The sequence below is a fragment of the Haematobia irritans genome, chromosome 1 (genome assembly GCF_050003625.1).
Source record: "Haematobia irritans isolate KBUSLIRL chromosome 1, ASM5000362v1, whole genome shotgun sequence".
Taxonomy (NCBI): Eukaryota; Metazoa; Arthropoda; class Insecta; order Diptera; family Muscidae; genus Haematobia; species Haematobia irritans.
The window spans coordinates 275,307,284-275,327,401 of NC_134397.1; the positions used below are offsets into that span (position 1 = coordinate 275,307,284).

Sequence of the window (20,118 nt, forward strand, 5' to 3'; positions counted from 1 at the left end):
GACTGATAGGAACCAATTCCCGCATGGTTGTTGGATACCCTATACTAACATCACGTACCAAAATTCAACCCAATGGGAAGAATTTTGCTCTTCCAAGGTGCTCCGGAGGTCAAATCTGGGGATCGGTTTATATGGGGTTTATGGACCGATATCGACCAATTTTTGCATGGGTGTTTGAGGCCATATATTAACATCACGTACCAAATTTCAACTGAATCAGATAAATTTTGGTCTTCCAAGAGGCTCCGGAGGTCAAATCTGGTGATCGGTTTATATGGGGGCTATATATAATTATGGACCGATATGGACCGATATTTTTGCATGGTTGTTAAAGACCATATACTAACACCACGTACCAAATTTCAGCCAGATCGGATGAAATTTGCTTCTCTTAGAGGCTCCGCAAGCCAAATCGGGGGATCGGTTTTTATGGTGGTTATATATAATTATGGACCGGACTGACGGACGGACATTCTCAGATCGACTCAGAATTTCACCACGACCCAGAATATATATACTTTATGGGGTCTTAGAGCAATATTTCGATGTGTTACAAACGGAATGACAAAGTTAATATACTCCCCATCCTATGGTGGAGGGTATAAAAAGTGTTGTTCCACCAAGACAACGCAACGTGCCATAAGTCATTGAGAATTGGGCTTCGAATTGCTTCCCCACCAACCGTATTCTCCAGATCTGGCCCCCAGCGACTTTTTCTTGTTCTCAGACCTCAAAAGGATGCTCGCAGGGAAAACATTTGGCTGCAATGAAGAGGTGATCGCCGAACCTGAGGGCTATTTTGAGGCAAAACCGAAGGAGTACTACCAAAATGGTATCAAAAAAATGGAAGGTCGTTATAATCGTTGTATCGCTCTTGAAGGGAACTATGTTGAATAATAAAAACGAATTTTGACAAAAAAATGTGTTTTTCTTTGTTAGACCGGGGACTTATCAGCCTACCTGTTATGTCGCAAATTTTCTCACATAACCAAGAGATTTTTAACATATTAACCCCCCGTATCCTTGCAAGAAATGTTGTTGTCTCAAATAACTAAACGTTTCTTGTTTTAATTATGTTGACAAGAAATGTGTAGCCATTTTGTGACACCGAAACTTCTACACCTAGACCGCTTACTCATCCAAATATAGAAATGTTTGCCAAAGTTTACATATCGTAAATAATGGATAAGATGAACGTACGAACATTGTGTTGTCTGCCCAATAGCTGTCAACATTTGTAATAACTTTTGTGTGTTTGTGTGTGTAGATAAAGTCATTGCAAAAACGAAAAACCAACGTCCCCCCAAAAGCACCAAGTAGAAGAGGAAGGGGAAGGATATGGTTTCACCAAAGACACTGTCCCCTCGTCACAACCATCTCGCCTCACTCGCTTAAATTAATATTAAATGTTAACCTTTAAGAAACATTTATATTCAAATTATATTTTAACACAATTTGCTAGAGCATCATTCAAATTTACCTTTTTATTAACATCACATTTTAAACTTCGGAGAAAACACAACACCCACCCACCCAAGCCAGTGCCAATCGCCATGTCTATGATGCTGCCTATGCTGGCATAACCAATGAGCAAACAATCTAAAATCTCTTTCTCTTCGTTTTTTTCTTACAGGAGTTAAGTATACACTTCATAAACAACACTATGAATTTTTAAGGACATTGCTGCTAAGAACCTTCGAAGCGTAACGACGAGGGACAAACGGCCAGAGAAACGTTTAATTCGTCAGAGTTAAGGAAGATAGACTAGAAATTAAGGAATTAACATAAATACAGCAGCCGAGATCTACCACAGTTGGTGGATGAGAGTAAAGTATAAGTGTATGTGTGTATGAGTTTGTGAGGGAGGTCAGTGTCATCCATTTGTTAGGGAACCAGGAAAAACAAAATCACCAAACAACCAAAGTACGTATATTCAACACATAGCCTGAACCCATGGAGTGGTAAGGTCTAGAGAGACAAGAGAAGTAAAGCGGAAGAGAATAAAAATCCATCAAGAGACGAAGGCAAGAGAGCGAGGCTGGGGAAAGAAAGAGAAAAAACAACAGTAAAACGAGCAATTTGTCGGATTCATTAATAATACCGTTATTTAATATTAACAGCCGAGATCCATTGGTCAGGCTGAGACTTACTATCAACTTTCATACACCACAACCAGCAATTCCAACAATAGCAAGAACAACATCAACCAGCGGAAACCAACATAGCTTAAATCCTAAGAGGTGGCAGCAGGACATACTACATTCCCAGTAGCAGCACATTGAGTGAACAAGTTGGGCAATAACAGTGTGTGTGTGTGTGTGTACGAGAGTGAGTGTATGTGTGCCCATGTCACATCATCCTAGTCTATAGTAGTGGGGAAGACACATTAGTGCGATTTTTGTTGGCTCTTGACTGACTGCTGCTGCCCTCACATTGTGTCCATCATCATCACCGCCATCCTCCTTCCTATCAGCCACGTTGTAATCATCCATTATTCACAATGGCCGATGATGAGATACTATTCGATGATGTCTATGAGCTGTGTGAAGTTATTGGCAAGTAAGTATAATTGTCCTTATCATCAAATTGACACTGACAAAATAACAGAAACGAATGCCATGAATGGAAAGAATTGGTGTCATCACCAATGTCAATTGTTGCCGGGAAACCAAATGTATCAATCAAAATTTTCATTGAAAAAATCAAAAACTTCAGGGGATGTTAAATAATTTGTTAGCGATGTCTACACTGATTTAATGTGTAGGTCATACTTGTACTCTATACCATTACCAGGTAGTATAAGTTAGGGTAACTTTTGCAACACCGAAAATGCATTGAGATAAGGCGTTCTAGTGTCAGACTTATAGAGATTTCATGTACTTTTAAAATTTTGGGAAAACCCGAATTTGTGTTCATTTATAAATTTGTGAACAAGCAAACTTTTCACATTGCCATACTCCACAACCGGATCTGGTCGTACGTTATGGTTTAGAAAATAGTTGTGATAATACTTAAGATCATGTTGCCTTCGCCCCGGCTTCAACGCAACCGAAAATCTTAGAGATCTAATGTTTACATCATTGATTATGTTACCAGGGCTCATAGACAATAGAATATATATATAGATGATCCATCGGTGTCAATCGAAGTTTGACAGTTCCAAAGATTAAGAATAAACGAAGATAATAAAAGCTCGCTTACATTCTCTTTCGTTTTCCTTTATGTAGTTTGCCAATTTTACACACAATTGGAAAGTTTGTGATGCACCAGAGGATTTATAAATAAATTAATATATTAATAGTTCATATTTGACCAAAAAGAGCTTCCGCATATCCAAATATTGATGAATGATATGACCAACACGTTCCTTTGATATCTTTAAGGCCTCTGCTATCTCGATCAACTTCATTTTACGGTCATTCAAAACCATTTTGTGGATTTTTTTATGTTTTCGTCGGTAACCACCTCTTTCGGGCGTCCACTGCGTTCACCGTCCTCCGTGCTCATTTCACCACGCTTGAATTTTACATACCAATCAATTATTGTTGATTTCCCTGGGCAGAGTCCGGAAACTCATAATCAAGCCAAGTTTTTGCTTCCACCGTATTTTTCCCTCAGAAAACAGTATTATATCAAAACACGAAATTCCTTTTTATCCATTTTTTTCACAATAACAAAAGTTGCTTCACAAAAGCCGCTCTATCTCACAAACTAATTGACTTACATACGTCAAATTTTGACACGAATCATTTGAAGGTTGGTACTATATAAAAATAATATGCATTTAATACTAGCGACGCTATATATGTGTCAGACCGGGGACTTAACAGCCAATCTGTTATAGTTGATCGGTCCCGAATTTAGTTTGTCCTATACGTTTTGTCGTCGCCTCCAGGGTCTCCGTAAGCACCCAGTAAACCTTTCGGAATAAGAACATAAGTATTTATCACTTTAGAGTTAACTATTAATTGATTCCACTTTATAATCTACACAGAAAAAAATCATCAAAATATTTCCAATTAAAATGTTAGTTTATCTTTCGAAAATTCGTAGATAATCGGCAGGTAGTAAATACGTACTCGATTGCTTGATGATCGGTATTTGATGACAAATTCCGTTCGTTGAAGAGTGTGTCGGTGACTTGATGATAGTTGATTGTTGAGAACTTGCTTCGTTGATGATCGATGGTGGATGAAAATGTCGACACGTAGAGATTCGGTAATTTATGACGAATTCGATTCGTGGATGATCAGTAGTGGTGAGAATGTTCGGTAGTTGACGAGAATTTCGGTTCGTTAATAATCGGTAGTAGGATAACGTCGTTTCGTCAATGATCGTTAGTTGATGATCGGTGCGTTTGATGATCGGTAGCGGAGGGAAACGTCAATTCGCCGATGATTCGCAGTTGATAATTGGAGGCTGTTGCATTCGTTGAAACGTAGGTGATTGGTCGTTGCTGAGTAGTTCGATTCGTTGGCGATGGCCGGTATCGGCAGTGGCGTGATAGTCGCCCGTGGTCGGTAATCGGTTACTGTCGATTTAAGTATCACTAACGACTGTCATGTAAACGAACAGTAGATCCGAAGGTCTCTGTGTTGAAATAATAGCTCCGAAGGTTGCTGTGGGGGAACACTAGGCCCTAAGGTCTCTGTGATTGCACAGTAGGACAGAAGGTTTTTGAGGTAAACCATTAGGCTCGATACTAGTGCGAATCTTGGATCGTCATGACCTTGATTCATCTTCAATTCATAAAATCTACAATTCCATGTTAGGAACTTTAGTATATCGTCGAAATAGTTAAACATTGTCCGTTAGTCTTATAAGATTTTTAAAAATCTCTTTTATTTTTCTCTGAATAATTTAAAATTCTGTATGTATATATGTAAACACTGGGAGTATTGTACCTCGTAGTTAATGTATATAAGGATAGCATGGTAGCGTATTCAAATATTATTTCACCATAATAAAGGAAAACGAATTAAAAAAATAGAATGCCATTATACAAAAGTGTCGTATCTTCGAAAATTCTCTTTTTTTGGTGCAAATTCGTTTCTGTTTTCCTTTTTTTGTTTGCCTTACCCACATATGAGGGCGTTTGGACCATTTGTCATTTTTTGCTTGGTCGAATGAAATTTTTAAAAGCATTTAATTTATTAAAGATATTCTTATTCGCTTGTTATCTTTCTTTTTACAGGGGACCATTTTCCATTGTGAGACGTTGCATACACAGAGAATCAAACCAACAGTTTGCCGTTAAAATTGTCGATGTGGCCAAATTCACAGCGAGTCCTGGTCTCAGTACAGCTGGTAAGTGTGGGCATCTAGCATTGCTCATCTCTACAAATGCCACTACCTATCACCATATCATACCATAGCCATAGCCAGCATCAATGTTTCTCTTTAGCATTGCCAGCAACAGTGCTAGTAATCACTGGACCCATTGACAATGTGGCTGGCAGGAGTATTCGTGTGTGTGTGTGTGGGAGTATGTGGTGTTTGTACCATATTACAAGCACTAGTTTATGTATGAAGGGATGTGTTCTCCATAAATTATGAATACGTTTGTCCTTGTTGGTAGCAGCAGCTGCAGTAGCAGTAGTCAACAGAGCCAGAAAGCGCAGAGTCTTGTTTTCATGTTCAATTATTCAAAAATTACAAGCTTCCATCTTTATGCGTCCGATGGCATTAACAGCAGAGGCTTAACATACTCATAATTGTGTTGTAGGACTTAAAGGCCTACATTGTTTCTCTAGCGACCAGGCCTTTGTTCTTGAACATGACTCACTACATCCCATCATTGGGCCCTTTTCACGCCCTACCAATGATGCATGATCTATTAGGGGTCGGTGTATTCCATTCTATCATAGACGAAATATTAGTGGCAAAATATTGTGTTTTTTGTATATGACCTTCTTGCCGGTCTTATAATAAATTGTTATAATTATTGACATTATCTGCGCGTTCCACTACAAGATGAGCTAAAGATGTAGGGAGGTGTGAGAGAAGCACAATCAACTTCTTAATAGATTCCTTTCGTTTTTCATATTTCTTAACCATCCTCCTTCCTTCGTGGATACATTCGTCGACTTTTTGTCTCAGCATTTTCCCCCACTAAGGCATCTCTTGTGTGGCGCTTGCTTCACATTTCATTCATTTCTTTTTGTCAGCCCCAAAGTCCGTTTCATTTGTTTTGAATTATTAGTCATTAAGCAAAAGTAAACCGGCATTTCATTATGAATGAAAGCATGAATCAAGCGACGAGCAACCACCCACCCATCCAACCAACAAACAAACGCCCCACAAAAGTAATGCCCCAGCAAATAATGAAGTGTCTATTAAAAAACTATATTTCTTTTTGTTGTTTGTGTGAGTATGTGTGTTTTTTTTTCTATATGTTGCGTCGGCCTGTCTTATGATTGCTGTATTATGGTGATGGAATTTATTTAGTTTTTATACCCTTCACCATAGGATGGTGGGTATATTAACTTCGTCATTCCGTTTGTAACACATCGAAATATTGCTCTAAGACCCCATAAAGTATATATATACTGGGTCGTGGTGAAATTCTGAGTCGATCTAAGCATGTCCGTCCGTCCATCTGTTAAAATCACGCTAACTTCCCAACGAAACAAGCTATCGACTTGAAACTTGGCATAAGTAGTTGTTATTGATGTAGGTCGGATGGTATTGCAAATGGGCCATATCGGTCCACTTTTATGTATAGCCCCAATATAAACGATCCCCCACATTTGGCTTGCGGAGCCTCTAAGAGGAGCAAATTTCATTCGATCCGGCTGAAATTTGGTACATGGTGTTAGTATATGGTCTCTAACAACCATGCATTAATTGGTCCACATCGGTCCATAATTATATATAGCCCCCATATAAACCGATTCCCAGATTGGACATCCGGAACCCCTTGGAAGAGCAAAATTCATCCGAACTGATTGAAATTTAGTACGTGGTGTCTAACAACTATGCAGGAATTGGTTCGGTCCATAATTATATATAGCCCCCATATAAACAATTCCAATTCCTGCTCATAGAACTAAATATGCATCCTTGGAGTCAATTTTAAGATCTCTAAAGGAATTTAACAATTTAAATAATAACTTTGATTTAAATTTTTCAATTTCCCTAAATAATTTTAATTCTATTTTAGAATTAATTTATTTTTAGAATTGCTAGTCTGTAAGGAATGTATTCCATAGACTGAATAAATAAATAAACCGATATCCAGATTTGACCTCCGGTGCCTTTTTGAGAAGCAAAATTCATCCGAACTGATTGAAATTTAGTACGTGGTGTTAGTATATGGTATTTAACAACCATGCAGGAATTGGTCCACATCGGTCCATAATTATATATAGCTCCTATATAAACCGATTCCCAGATTGGACCTCCGGAGCCCCTTGGAAGAGCAAAATTCATCCGAACTGATTGAAATTTAGTACGTGGTGTTAGTATATGGTATCTAACAACTATGCAGGAATTGGTCCATATCGGTCCATAATTATATATAGCCCCCATATAAATCGATCCCCAGAATTGACCTCCGGTGCCTTTTTGAGAAGCAAAATTCATCCGAACTGATTGAAATTTAGTACGTAGTGTTAGTATATGGTATCTAACAACCATGCAGGAATTGGTCCATATCAGTCCACAATTATATAAAGCCTCCGGTGTTTTTTGGAAAAGCAAAATTCATCCAATCTGGTTGAAATTTGGTACGTGGTGTTAGTATATGATATTTAACAACCATGCCAAAAGTGGTCCATATCGGTCCATAATCATATATAGCCCCCATATAAACCGATCCCAAGATTTGGCCTCTTGGACGAGCAATTTTCATTCGAGTCATTTGAAATTCGGTACATTGTGCTAGTATATTGCCGTTAATAACCATGTCTAACTAGGTCCATATCGGTCTATAGTTAATATAGCCCTCAGATAAATCGATCCCCAATCACACAAAAATGGGTCCATATCAAGTTCATAATTGTATATAGTCCCCATATAAGCGATCCCCATATTTCAATTCTGGCTCTCTACGTACCGTGCAAAAGTTCATATCGTCCATATACCTCTTTGTCTAATATATACCACGTATGGACTAACTCACAATTTAGAAAACGATGTTAAGAAGTTTTAAGTTACCTTGCCATCTGTAAGTATTACCACAACCCAAGTAATTCGATTGTAGATGACAGTCTTTCGTAGAAGTTTCTACGCAATCCATGGTGGAGGGTACATAAGATTCGGCCTGGCCGAACTTACGGCCGTATATACTTGTTTTTTTTTTTGCTATGTTTTGATGCTTTTGTCTAAATATGGTTGTTATCTTTCCTCCCGTCCATCAGCTTACCAATTTTTTCAATTTTTTTTTTGTCATATGAATTCAATGCCGTGTATTTATTTAGAGGAGTGGACTAGCAAGATTTTTGTTTAATTTATTTCGTACATGTAAGAGAGCATCTGTAATTAAAGATGCTATTGATGCCTAGTTATAGAATTCACATATATTCACATTGTTTGATATTGTATTTCTATAGAATGAACTTTTGCTTTTGAGCCAATTTGGTGGTTCATAGGTTACGAATTCAATTAATTTGAATTTAATGATTTTCCCCAAATCGTTGAAATTTTAATAATTGACATTTTTAATCGATTAATTGGCTGGATTAATTGACTTTTGGATGGAAAAATTTACATAATCAGCAAATTTATCTCAACGCGAGCAAATTCAAAAGAAAGTAAAAACAAAAATTGGTCTGACCTGCAAAGGTATGGGACATTTTTGTTCAACAGCTACTTTTGTTGTTGTTTTAGCAGCTTGGCGAAGCCTTAACTCATTACCTCCATCAATCCAATTCATTGGCGACGCTAATACCTTCAAGAAATCCATTTTTAATTATTTTTCAAACTCATCGTAGCTTTCTATTGTCTTCACAGTGTTTTTAAATTTAAATTTAACTTTTATAACATTTATTTTTACCTTTAAATTTTTGTTTTTCTTATTGTTTTTTCATTTATTTACTTTTTTGGTTTTTGTCCATAAATTTTGTTTTAATTAATTATTTATTATTTTTAATTAAATACCTATTTATTTTTTTCTATTATTATTACTATTATTTAAATTCCTTGTTTACTATCATCTTGTTAACTAGCAATCAACTAGACTGTAATTATTAAGATAATAAATAAATAAATAAATTGTGGTCCGTCCCGGTCATTAACCAATTTAAGTTGCTACAAAAGTTTTCCATTATCCATTATCGTGGAAACATTTTTACATCACTTTTATATTCGACTAACAGCTATTTTGGATTTCATCACTAGAGGCGCTGTTTGTTGTGTTAGCAAATCGTTGTATCTTCTCCCTTTTTAGACTTATTTTATTAATAAGAGATCGCGGGTTGAAATTGTATCAACTAGAGATGAATTCAATAATTCCCCCTCAGCCAGAAATCGAAACCCTACACTTTCGTCATGCCACTAGCGAAGATCACAACAGCCTGGAGGAAACTTGGAGTTCTAACTCAAACTTCTCAGTTCGTCCCTTAATCGCCTCGTCAGACCCAATGTATGCAAAAAAATTTAACTCTATATAAGAATCGAGGATTCGTATAAACAAGCATAGTACAGTTCAAACCTTTTTCTGGACCCAGTTGTGAAGACTTTTGAGATGCATTTCCCCGAAACAATTTTAACTACTATCCTTGATGGGTTTCGAAAACCAAAATTGTTATAATTATTAATCAACATCCTTTGGCAAAGGAAAAGTGTATTATTGGTACAAAATGTATTTAGGAGAAAGCCGAATATCGAGAACTTTTTTCGGGAGGTTCGAGTGTAATTCAATTTGGGTTTAGTGAATTACATGACTTTATTCTGATAATTGGTTGATAGTTTTGCTGCAAGTAGTGGATGCTGATGAGGAATGTGGTAATTTCAATGGCCGCCCATCCCTCCATCTTGCAATCTATAGGGCTTTGCCCAAATAAATTTGACAAATATACTTCTCCTCTGTTGGTTAGGCTGCTCTTTTAGTCAACGCTTGTTTTTAAGTTCAAAGCAACAAATATGATTGAACCAACGATAAAAAAACAAAACAGATTTTTCAACATTTTAAAATAAACTCAAATCTCGACTTTTTCATTGATGATGGATTAGTCGATTGTATTCAGTATAAAAAGTTGTTTAGTCGATTTGATTTCCAAAACAATCAAAATTCTATTAGTCGATTTTACAGATTCGATTTTATTTTGGAATAACGCTGATTTTCGACTTTAGTTTCCCTACCTTGTATGTATAATGAAATTGGGGATACCAAGTTCAATTCTCTTAGAGTAAAACAAGGACATCGCCAGGGAGGTGATAGAAAGCAACAGTCGATCAGGTTTTTATCAATCAACACATTACATTTCGAAGTCGATTTTCGAGCATCAATTGCCTCATGGTTCTACTCTTCAACTGGACCTTGGTTACTACCAAAGTGATCTGCTATAAAATCAATCATCCCATCATATATAAAATTTGCTATTTGTTTTTCTTTTGTTTCATTTTCGCCATTTCGGTCAAAACTTTGAATGACTATTCCACATTTATGTCAATCAATTTCATATTAATCAAGTCATTCAAGGATTCAAAATTATTTATCTACTTAGACTATTTCAATCCATTTAAGAACTTATTAATTTACATAAAGAACGAAATATATTTGTTGCAGATTTAAAACGAGAAGCCACAATATGTCACATGCTAAAACATCCGCACATAGTGGAATTGCTGGAAACCTACAGTTCCGAGGGTATGCTGTATATGGTATTCGAATTGTAAGTATTGAAAGAAAACTATTTTTCTAAAACAAAGATGCATTTTGATTGTAATAACGGCACTTTCTTCTTTTGCAGTATGGAAGGTTCAGATTTATGCTTTGAGGTTGTCCGAAGGGCTGTGGCAGGTTTTGTATACAGCGAGGCTGTGGCATGGTGAGCTTTTGTTTTGTTTCTAATCTAAACTACTTTCATGTTTAATATCCATGTTTTTTAAACCAACAGTCATTATATGCGTCAAATATTGGAAGCTTTACGATATTGTCACGAAAATGATATCCTACATAGAGATGTTCGACCAGCTTGTGCTCTTTTAGCTACAGTGGATAATTCAGCACCTGTTAAATTAGGAGGATTTGGTTCGGCCATTCAATTACCTGGTGGACGAGAAGCATTAGAAACTCAAGGACGTGTGGGTTGTCCACATTATATGGCTCCCGAGGTTGTAACAAGACGTTTGTATGGCAAAGGATGTGACGTTTGGGGAGCTGGTGTTATGTTACATGTTTTGCTATCAGGTCGTCTACCTTTCTTAGGGTCAGGTGTACGATTGCAAAATTCTATTGCTCGTGGAAGACTGTCGGTAGGTGATTGCACTTTTAACTTTTATCCCAAAAATATGTATTAATTTTTCTTAAAATTTATAGTTTGATGCACCTGAATGGAAATCTATTTCTGCCTCCGCAAAAGATCTAGTCTCAAAAATGTTGGCAGCTAATCCTCATCATAGACTGTCAATAACACAGGTTCTGGAACATCCTTGGATAAGAGTGAGTATTTTCTATATGTAAAACAGTATAGACTAAACGTTTCGTTTTCTATTTAGGATCGAGACAAACTGCAGCGTCAACATTTGGCCGATACTGTTGAAGAATTGAAACGTTACAATGCCCGCCGTAAGCTAAAAGGTGCGGTGCAAGCAATTGCTGGTGGCACAACGGTGGATCCTGTTTTCGGTTCTGATGCGGATTCTAGTAAGTGTAACTAAACATTTTGGGTAGAAGGCCGAAGAAATACTATGATGGGATTAGGAAAGAGATGGTAATTCTAACTTGAGGTCTTTATAATGAAACTAGTCAAAACATTAAATCGTCCAACTGAACGGACGTGTTTTTCACAATAATTAAAATTTCGTAATAAGTACTTATTACATATTGCAAGTGTGGTGGTAGATTAAGCCACCATGCAGCTAAATCCAAAGTCATTCAACTTCAGAGACCCGTGGGTGTGTTTCGACTAGAGGTGTGCACGTGACACGAAATTTTCGTGACTCACGCGTGAGTCGTGAGTCACGCTGATGGCAACGTCGTGTGTGTACGTGAGCGTAATTAACAAACCAAATGTCGTGCGTGAGTCTCGGAAATAATTTCTTCGTGAGTGTGCGTGAGTAACGAATTTCGGAAAAACACGCTCACAAAATAATCCCTACCACGGACATAAAAGGCTTACGTGTTAAATTCATTTACATGTTTAGTGACACCTTGGATGTTAAGAGTTTAATAATGCTCTCAATTTTAATCATGCTCATGTTTTCAGACACGTTGCTAAGGTAAATTACTATTCAAATTATTCGTGAGTCTCGACGGTATTTTCCGTGAGTCACGACATTTTCGTGCGTGAGTACAAATTTTCTTTTCGTGAGTGTGCGTGAGTAAAATATTACTCACATGTACACCTCTAGTTTCGACAGAAATTATCAATTTGGACAATGGCCAAATATTAAGCCCAATTTGGGTCGAAAACCTTTTTTCATAAGCCTAATTATTGGACCTTTACATGGGTCGATAGGCAAGTCGAACCTTTCCTAACGTAGCAACATCAAAAGGTGGTAATCCCCTAAAGAATGAGGTTCAACGATGCAGAAATGCTTATCCTAAAGAAATGAGGATCAGTTAGCCCAAAAAATTGCTTAAATGGGCGCAAAATTCCTTAACGATAGCTGCATGTGTTGCCCTTTTCTAAAAGGGATCAAGGTTCGCTTGCCTCAGTTGAAAAAGACAGCTCTTGATGGCTATCATTAACAAAGGAGCATTGGGCAGCATGGTGCCAAAGTAAAAATGGGGCAAATTGAGAGCGCGGTGTCTGCTGTTTACTCACAAGTGCTAGGAAAGTTTCCCGCACCAAGTTCTAGATGCCAAGAGGTTGGATGGTACCAAGAGCGGTTTAAGTTTATCGCAATTGCGGACCCGATGTCTTTAAGCTGCGTTGGTGCTAATTAGGGAACGTTCGGAATGAGCCGCTTTGGCGTTAGTCGAGCAGAAGGACGGCTAGATCTAGAGCACATGCATGGATACCTGACCTTAGTCAATATTAAACAGGCTAAAGGAATGTAACCCAGATCTTCCAAACGCCGATTGAATGGTTGGGCATTTGGATGAGGTGGATGGAGGGTATTTATATTGAACATTGAATATTTTCCACATCTAGCCAAAATTCAAATTTCGAAAGAAATTGGCGAAGGAGTATGGTATAGGCGTAAATCCTACATAGGCAGAACAATTCATGTAATGCAGATAACGCGAATTTCCCATAGTTAAGCCCATATTAGGGGCTATTGAAATTCCCTTCGGCCAGTGTGCATAATATATTGGACGGGAGATGTTTTGGTCTCCTGACCGGCACTTCAGCAGCCGACAAATTTAGATAAATTTCATAAAATTGCCTGCTTGTGTATCTCTGACCCAGTCAGTAATACAATATTATATTCCCTTAATGTCAAGCTGCATATATTGCTTTTAGACATATTGGCTAAACAGTCAGCTGCATCAAGTGGTGTACGGTTGCGCTAGTATCGTTGTGGTCGAAAAAAAACACGGTCACTGTTCGATCCTCAAACTGCTTTTCGACAAAAACTCTAATTCGCAACACTGAGGCGTGGTACACACAGACCCCGGGGAGTAAACGTTATATATATTTCTACACCGATGTCTCCAAACTAGATGGACAAGTGGGTTTCATGGTAGTATATTCTAAAAACCTGGAACTTAAAAAAACTAAAAGATTGCCTAGGTGGCAAATTGGCTGAGAAGTAATGTTCTACCAAATGTTGGCATTACTATATACTCAGACATTCAATCTGCAATAAAATCCTCGAACTATGTGTTCCTTAACTCGAAACGGCTATAACCTGCTGCAAATCTCTCAACCAGATGACTGAACAGTACAATATTCACCTAATATTGGTCCCTGGTCACAGGAACATATCAGGGAACTGCGAAGCGGATGAGTTAGCATGGCTAGGAACTACCTTACATTGTACAGGAGAACTAGAATCTGTTGGTATGTATCTAGCTACCTGGAAGCGCATACTATGTGAGAAGGCTGTTATGAGACGAATATCGGATGGGAGAATTGCAAGGGTTGCAAGGACACCAAACAAATATGGTCTCATTTAAACCTCTCACTGGATATGCTAGTATTCTCAAGATGTCAGATTTCACTCCTCTTATATGCTATAACGGGTCGCTGTCTGATAGTAGGAGTGTGCTCGTGACACGAATTTGCCGTGACTCACGAAAATATTCGTGACTCACACGTGAGTCGTGAGTCACGCTGATGGCAACGGCATGAGTGTGCATGAGCGTGATTAACAACCAAATGTCGTGCATGAGCGTGAGTCACGAAAATAATATCTTCGTGAGTGTGCGTGAGTAACGAATTTCGAAAAAATCCACTCGCGAGAAAAATCACATCCGCGATCATAAAATGCTTACTAGTTGAATTGCGTGAGCAGGATTTTTCCGTCGTGAGTACAATATTACTCACGTGCACACCTCTACCTGATAGGTGGGTTTTCAAAAACTATTGACGTGAAGTATAACGACTACTGAATGAGCTGTCATGATGCGAAGGAAAAGAAATTAATAAAACACTTATTGCGTGAGTGTCCTGGATTTTGTGTAAGACAAAAGCGAATTTTAGGGGCATATAGCTTTAGACTACTGGGCCTGGAAAATGTTAACTTAGCAATCTGAGTATGTTTGTGGAACAATCAGGTTGGTTCAGTAGAAGGAAATAATCGGGTGGATTCAACGGTAAAACCTAGAAGTATCCGAATGTAATGTGTATTTTTAATTAAGTGATATCATAATGACTTAATAGTCTAATTGAGCCTGAATTGAAGTGGGCCGTCACTTTATCTAATTCTAAAGACTACACTGGTAATGAGGATCTTGGACAAGGAGAAACTCCTTGTTCGGACCTGCAGTCGTACCAAATCTGCAGTTTTTCCAAATTTCACAATGCATTCACTTCTGCTAGCTATAGCTACTTTTGGCCATGTAATCTACCGGTATTTTGACCCATACCTTAATCTCTAAAATTCTTTCCAATTGGACTGCCATTGTAGTCAAATATGGTTTAAATATGCGCTGGGTTTTTTTGGTACCACACTTATCTAGACGTTTGCGTGATCAAGGCTCCAAAGTCTCATTTACTCCAAAGTCAGGCATGATTGAAACGATTATGCAAATGTTTTTAGTGTCTCGTAAACAATGTGACTGTTGTTTTTGGTTTGACAGCTGTACCAGTGTGAACTTGGTGAGACTTATCCCCATATTCAAAATCACAAATCGCATGATTGTTTCGGACTTAAATCTAATCTTTACTTAAACTTCTAGTTAAAGAGGGTTACATAACCAAGTTAAAATTGCTTGCAGAAAGCATTCGCTGCATGTTGTATTTCTGTTTGGAGTTAGAGGTATTACGAAGATTTCGAGAACCGACAGCCTCTTTTCTCACCTATGAGTGGCAACAAGGTGGCCAATTTCTTTGGCGAAACTTGGAATCCTAGCACTGTCTTAGGTTTCGGATCACCTATCTTATCCATACAACCATAATTTATATAATATAAGGATGGTATTGTTGGACACTAAATGCCTGTACTGTAATTATAAGCATTAATTCTTGTTGTGCTGGTTATGAAAATAAATATTAAAAATAAAATAAAAAATAATGCCTCCAAAAGGAAGGATTTAAGGTGTCCGCTGGATTGAAATCTTGCACTCCCTTGCCAAGACATTCCAGAATATCTTTTCTTCGGCTGGAGCTGACGTTGGTGGTGGGATAAGAGCAAAGTCGTTCCGTTAGCGAGGTATTTCCCAGGTAGCTTTATCGAAATTCATATACTGTCTCGGGAATTATAGTGTCTGTTTTCCACACAATAAGTCATCGCCGTGATCGAGATGTGTCTGAGTTCATGGCTATGTCAAGGTCAAAGCTAACTGCTTAGATGTCTAGGGAAGGACACCTCATCCACAATACGTTCTTTTCTGTCGTCACATCCAAGGTGCCATGATGTGCAATCAGGTTATCCTACATCATTGATTGCTCACCATGGAGGTTGCTCACCAGCGCTGGGTTGTATCTTGTCTTCCAAACCGAATTTAGGGAGACATACTTGCTAAAGTTGTTGCCTTTTCCGCTTAGATGTCCAGGGAGGGACATCCACCTGATCCACAATATGTTCTTTTCTATCGACACATCCAAGATGTCATGATGTGCATTCAGGTTATCCCACATCATTGATTGCTCGCCATGGAGGTTGCTCACCAGTGCTGGGTTGTATCTTGTCTGGCAAACCGAATTTAAGGAGACATGCTTGCTGTTGCCTTCGCCGTTTTGGACTTGAACTTGCGGGTGATGTGTTTCTTTGAAGATGGGAATGTAATCTCCAAGCTTCTCGAGTCCCGATCACCGCTAGTGTTGCGAGATTGACATAAGCTGGACATGAGGGAGTAACCTCCTCTCACGACTATTCGACACGTTGACTTCTTTCCGGTTTCAACACAGACGATAATCGTGGAAGCCACATTTTAACACCAATTATGGGAATTTAGATTCACTGCTATTTTTAATGGATGGCAAGGAATGGTTCAATAATCTAAATGAACCTTACAACTGACTTCCATTATACCTAACATAAGTCATTTTTATCCCTCAGAAATGTCACCAGCATTACTGAGGTGGGATAACCCACCGCTGAAAAACTTCTTGGTGTTCGGTCGTAGCAGGAATCGAACCCACGACCTTGTGTATGCTAACCATTGCACCACGGTGGCTCCCCTTGGAACTATTCCGTTTATGTTGAGATCCTATTTTTCTGTGCCCCTATAATCGACTTTAGGATGAACGTATATTAACTTTATCATTCCGTTTGTAACACATCAAAATATTGATCTCAGACCACTTTATGTGGTATATATATATATATTGATATTCTGAGCCGATCTGACTACCGAATTCTCTGGAAGAAGGAAATTTCATTGCATTTTGAAATTTAGTAAATTGCAGCTACGCACAATCATATGTGGCTTTTCCCATTATGAAATGAATTGAATATGTATATGTGAATAACTAAAAACTGTAAATGTAGTAGGTATTTTTAGTAAATATGCTTCCTAAATGAACAAAATCTGGATGTCAGTATGAACATGATATAATTTAACATACAATTATTGCTAAATATGTTTTTCAATATTGCTTTTATTATATGCATATTTATTTAGAATGTTTTTCTTTTTACTTCAATTGTAGTGCCTGTGGCATCCGCATCTGATATTTTAAGTGAATGGGCTGATGAAGAAGCCGGTATTGAAGCTGTGCAACGAATTTTAGATTGTCTGGATGATATTTACGCTTTACAAGATGCGCATGTTGATTCCGACGTATTACGTGATATGCTTAGGGATAGTCGTCTACATCAATTTTTACATGTAAGTTCAATATTTCTTCGCAACACTTTTCATTATTATAATAATCTATAAAAAAAACGCACACCCTTTTTCAGCTTTTTGATCGAATTAGTTCGACGGTAATGTCACCGAATCGTGCACCGCCTGGCGATGCAGTGGCAAGAAGTCGAGATGTCATCGAAATGCTGTCATCGTCGGGTGGCAACAAATATCTGAAAGATGAATTAATGCAGCTGCTGGCGGCACCACATTTACAGGTAAGTTTTACTGTTTAAGGTTTTTTATTTTATTTTGATTTTAATAACTTGAGGCAAAGATTCTTTAGAATAATTATTAGCAAAATAATTACGAAAAACCTTTATCATACCTTTATTACAAATAATGTATTATTTTATTATAATGAATTATTTTACAGTCAATCAATACACAACTCAATAAATGTAGTTAATTATTTATGTAGTATAATATAATTTTAAAAATATATTGTGTAGATCTATACCTAAGGATTTTTAATTTCGTGCAGATTTTTTTCTAATGGAAGCGTTTACCAAAAACACAAAATGAGGACACTTAATATTTTTTTCACTGTAATTTTATATTTTAAGGTATAGGAAAACTGTGATTATTTGAGTGAAGTTATCACTCTAGATGTAGCCTTGTCTACATCACAAAATATTTATTTTTCATATGTATATTTCGGTACTAAAAATACACATTTGGAATTTTTAATATAAAAATCTTAACGTTTGCATACAGTGACGAGCTCGTGTCGAATCATACTAACAAAAGTCATAAAATAAAATAAAACTAAATCAAAGTTTTATATAAATTTTTCAGCATAATACCAGTTTAAGGAAGTGAAAAGAAATTCATCGATATTTAAGATAATACATAAGATTAATTGAAAATTATCATAAAATTCAAAGTATCAATTATGTTTAAAACATTTTTGCTTTAGTGATATACTCTGGCCAAGATGTGTTCCTACGAAATATTTGACCAATTCTTTTGAACTCGGGATCAAAGCTCTTTCAAGCCATTACAGCCCTCTTTCCCCATATGAGGACACAAATATGAGCTACCCGTATTTTTTATTTTAAATGCATGTATGAGAGTTTTATACTGCATCTGACTTATAAACAAAGACACTTGGTCGCATTTGATAAACAAGTGTCATATTCAGTGCGTTATATTCTTGTTGTTGATTCGGATAACTTTCGTAAAATACTTTCAATAGTTTTATGTGCACTAAGTGATCTAAAATCTATAATTCTTCGCATATAATATCTCCATTGTGTGTAGATAAAACTGTTGAGTTGATTGTAATAAAAAATTTAAAATTGTAATGGAGATTTTTGGAGAATTTCATACTTATTCTGCCCAATGTCCTCATATTGGGACACCGTTTTTCTAGAAAGTGTCAGTTTTTTATTTAAATCTGTTTAGTTAGTCGTTACTGGGTTAATAAAAACCCATAAAATCAATTTTTGTCCGGCAGTTTCGTTTTGGGCGTTAATGGGTTCATAATGGTTCAATATCAAGCGCTACAAAGCTTCTTTTTTAAAAAAATTGCCAAAAATTTTCGCTCGAATTTAGATTGGAGCTTTGTTACTCAATATGAGGTCGAACCAAACTCATAGCATTTTTAGTGTGTTACTGGAGAACTCCTTTGAATTTCTCTTCAAAAATCCAAATTGAGAATTGGATTTTGCGAAAATATTCCCATTGAATTTAAATGAAAGTATGCGATGGAAAAATATCACAAGATTTCATTCACTTCATTTAACCCTTGTGTATGTGATAACACTGGAAGCGATACCAGCGTGATGAGGTCCCGTGGGACCTACAATAAAAAAAGGATGGTAGAGAGGTTATCCCTACGATATTTTTCGATCATTTACTGTAGGTGGACTCTTCTATAACGCACAAATTGCATATATAAACATTTGGTTGTAAATATAGAGTTTTATTTAATTTTGAATAGGATACAGATAATGTTGAAATTGTTGATTAGTATACTAGTGGCCCTGATGTTTGACGCAGGCGTGGTACCTATAAGTATCCTTATACGTACCAAGCAACAATATATTGTTTTAGTAGTTGAATGTTCTTAACAAACTGGATTTTTGAAGGAAAAACAATACAATTTTTTTAGTGGCGTTCGTTTTGCTCGCAGTATTATGCGCACAGTGGTTGTTTCAAACTTGGTCCAAATCGGGGCACATCTTGCCAAATTCCAGGAGCCGATTGGTCTGGTAAATGTATAGAAATATAAAAACTTATTTCGACCACGATTTCCACGAAGTTCAAATAACTTTTTTTTGCTCTTTTACTCTCACTATATTGGATATATCAACGGAAGACATAAAATTATGTACTACCAAGCAACGAAACCAATGGAAACTTCAAAAATGGCAAATTCTTCCAAATAACGGTATTTTCTGAAAGGATGTTAGTGTTATTAATTGTTCCAAATACGAAAATCGCAATATCTTTACACTGCTTTTTAAACTGTGCTAAAACCACTAATGTAATTGGTAATAGGTCCCATTGGACCTCATCACGCAGAATCGCACTAAACATTTTCAAAT

The 20,118-nt window shown here is 37.0% G+C and overlaps 1 protein-coding gene across 7 annotated transcripts in view; it reads left to right on the forward strand.

Annotated features, from left to right (window-relative positions):
• CASK (peripheral plasma membrane protein CASK) overlaps positions 1–20,118 on the forward strand; it is a 444,900-nt gene that overhangs the window by 29,416 nt on the left and 395,366 nt on the right. For 4 of the 7 annotated variants that reach the window (XM_075295032.1, XM_075295051.1, XM_075295042.1 and 1 more), the window contains exons 2-10: positions 1,634–2,559; positions 5,195–5,307; positions 10,709–10,835; positions 10,914–10,991; positions 11,061–11,418; positions 11,483–11,605; positions 11,662–11,809; positions 17,370–17,548; positions 17,623–17,784. In XM_075295032.1, coding sequence (XP_075151147.1) covers positions 2,501–2,559; positions 5,195–5,307; positions 10,709–10,835; positions 10,914–10,991; positions 11,061–11,418; positions 11,483–11,605; positions 11,662–11,809; positions 17,370–17,548; positions 17,623–17,784 — 1,347 coding nt within the window. In that variant the 5' untranslated portion in view covers positions 1,634–2,500. The remainder of the gene's footprint in view (positions 1–1,633; positions 2,560–5,194; positions 5,308–10,708; positions 10,836–10,913; positions 10,992–11,060; positions 11,419–11,482; positions 11,606–11,661; positions 11,810–17,369; positions 17,549–17,622; positions 17,785–20,118) is intronic. The other 3 variants (XM_075295038.1, XM_075295045.1, XM_075295062.1) reach the window with 1 other exon arrangement.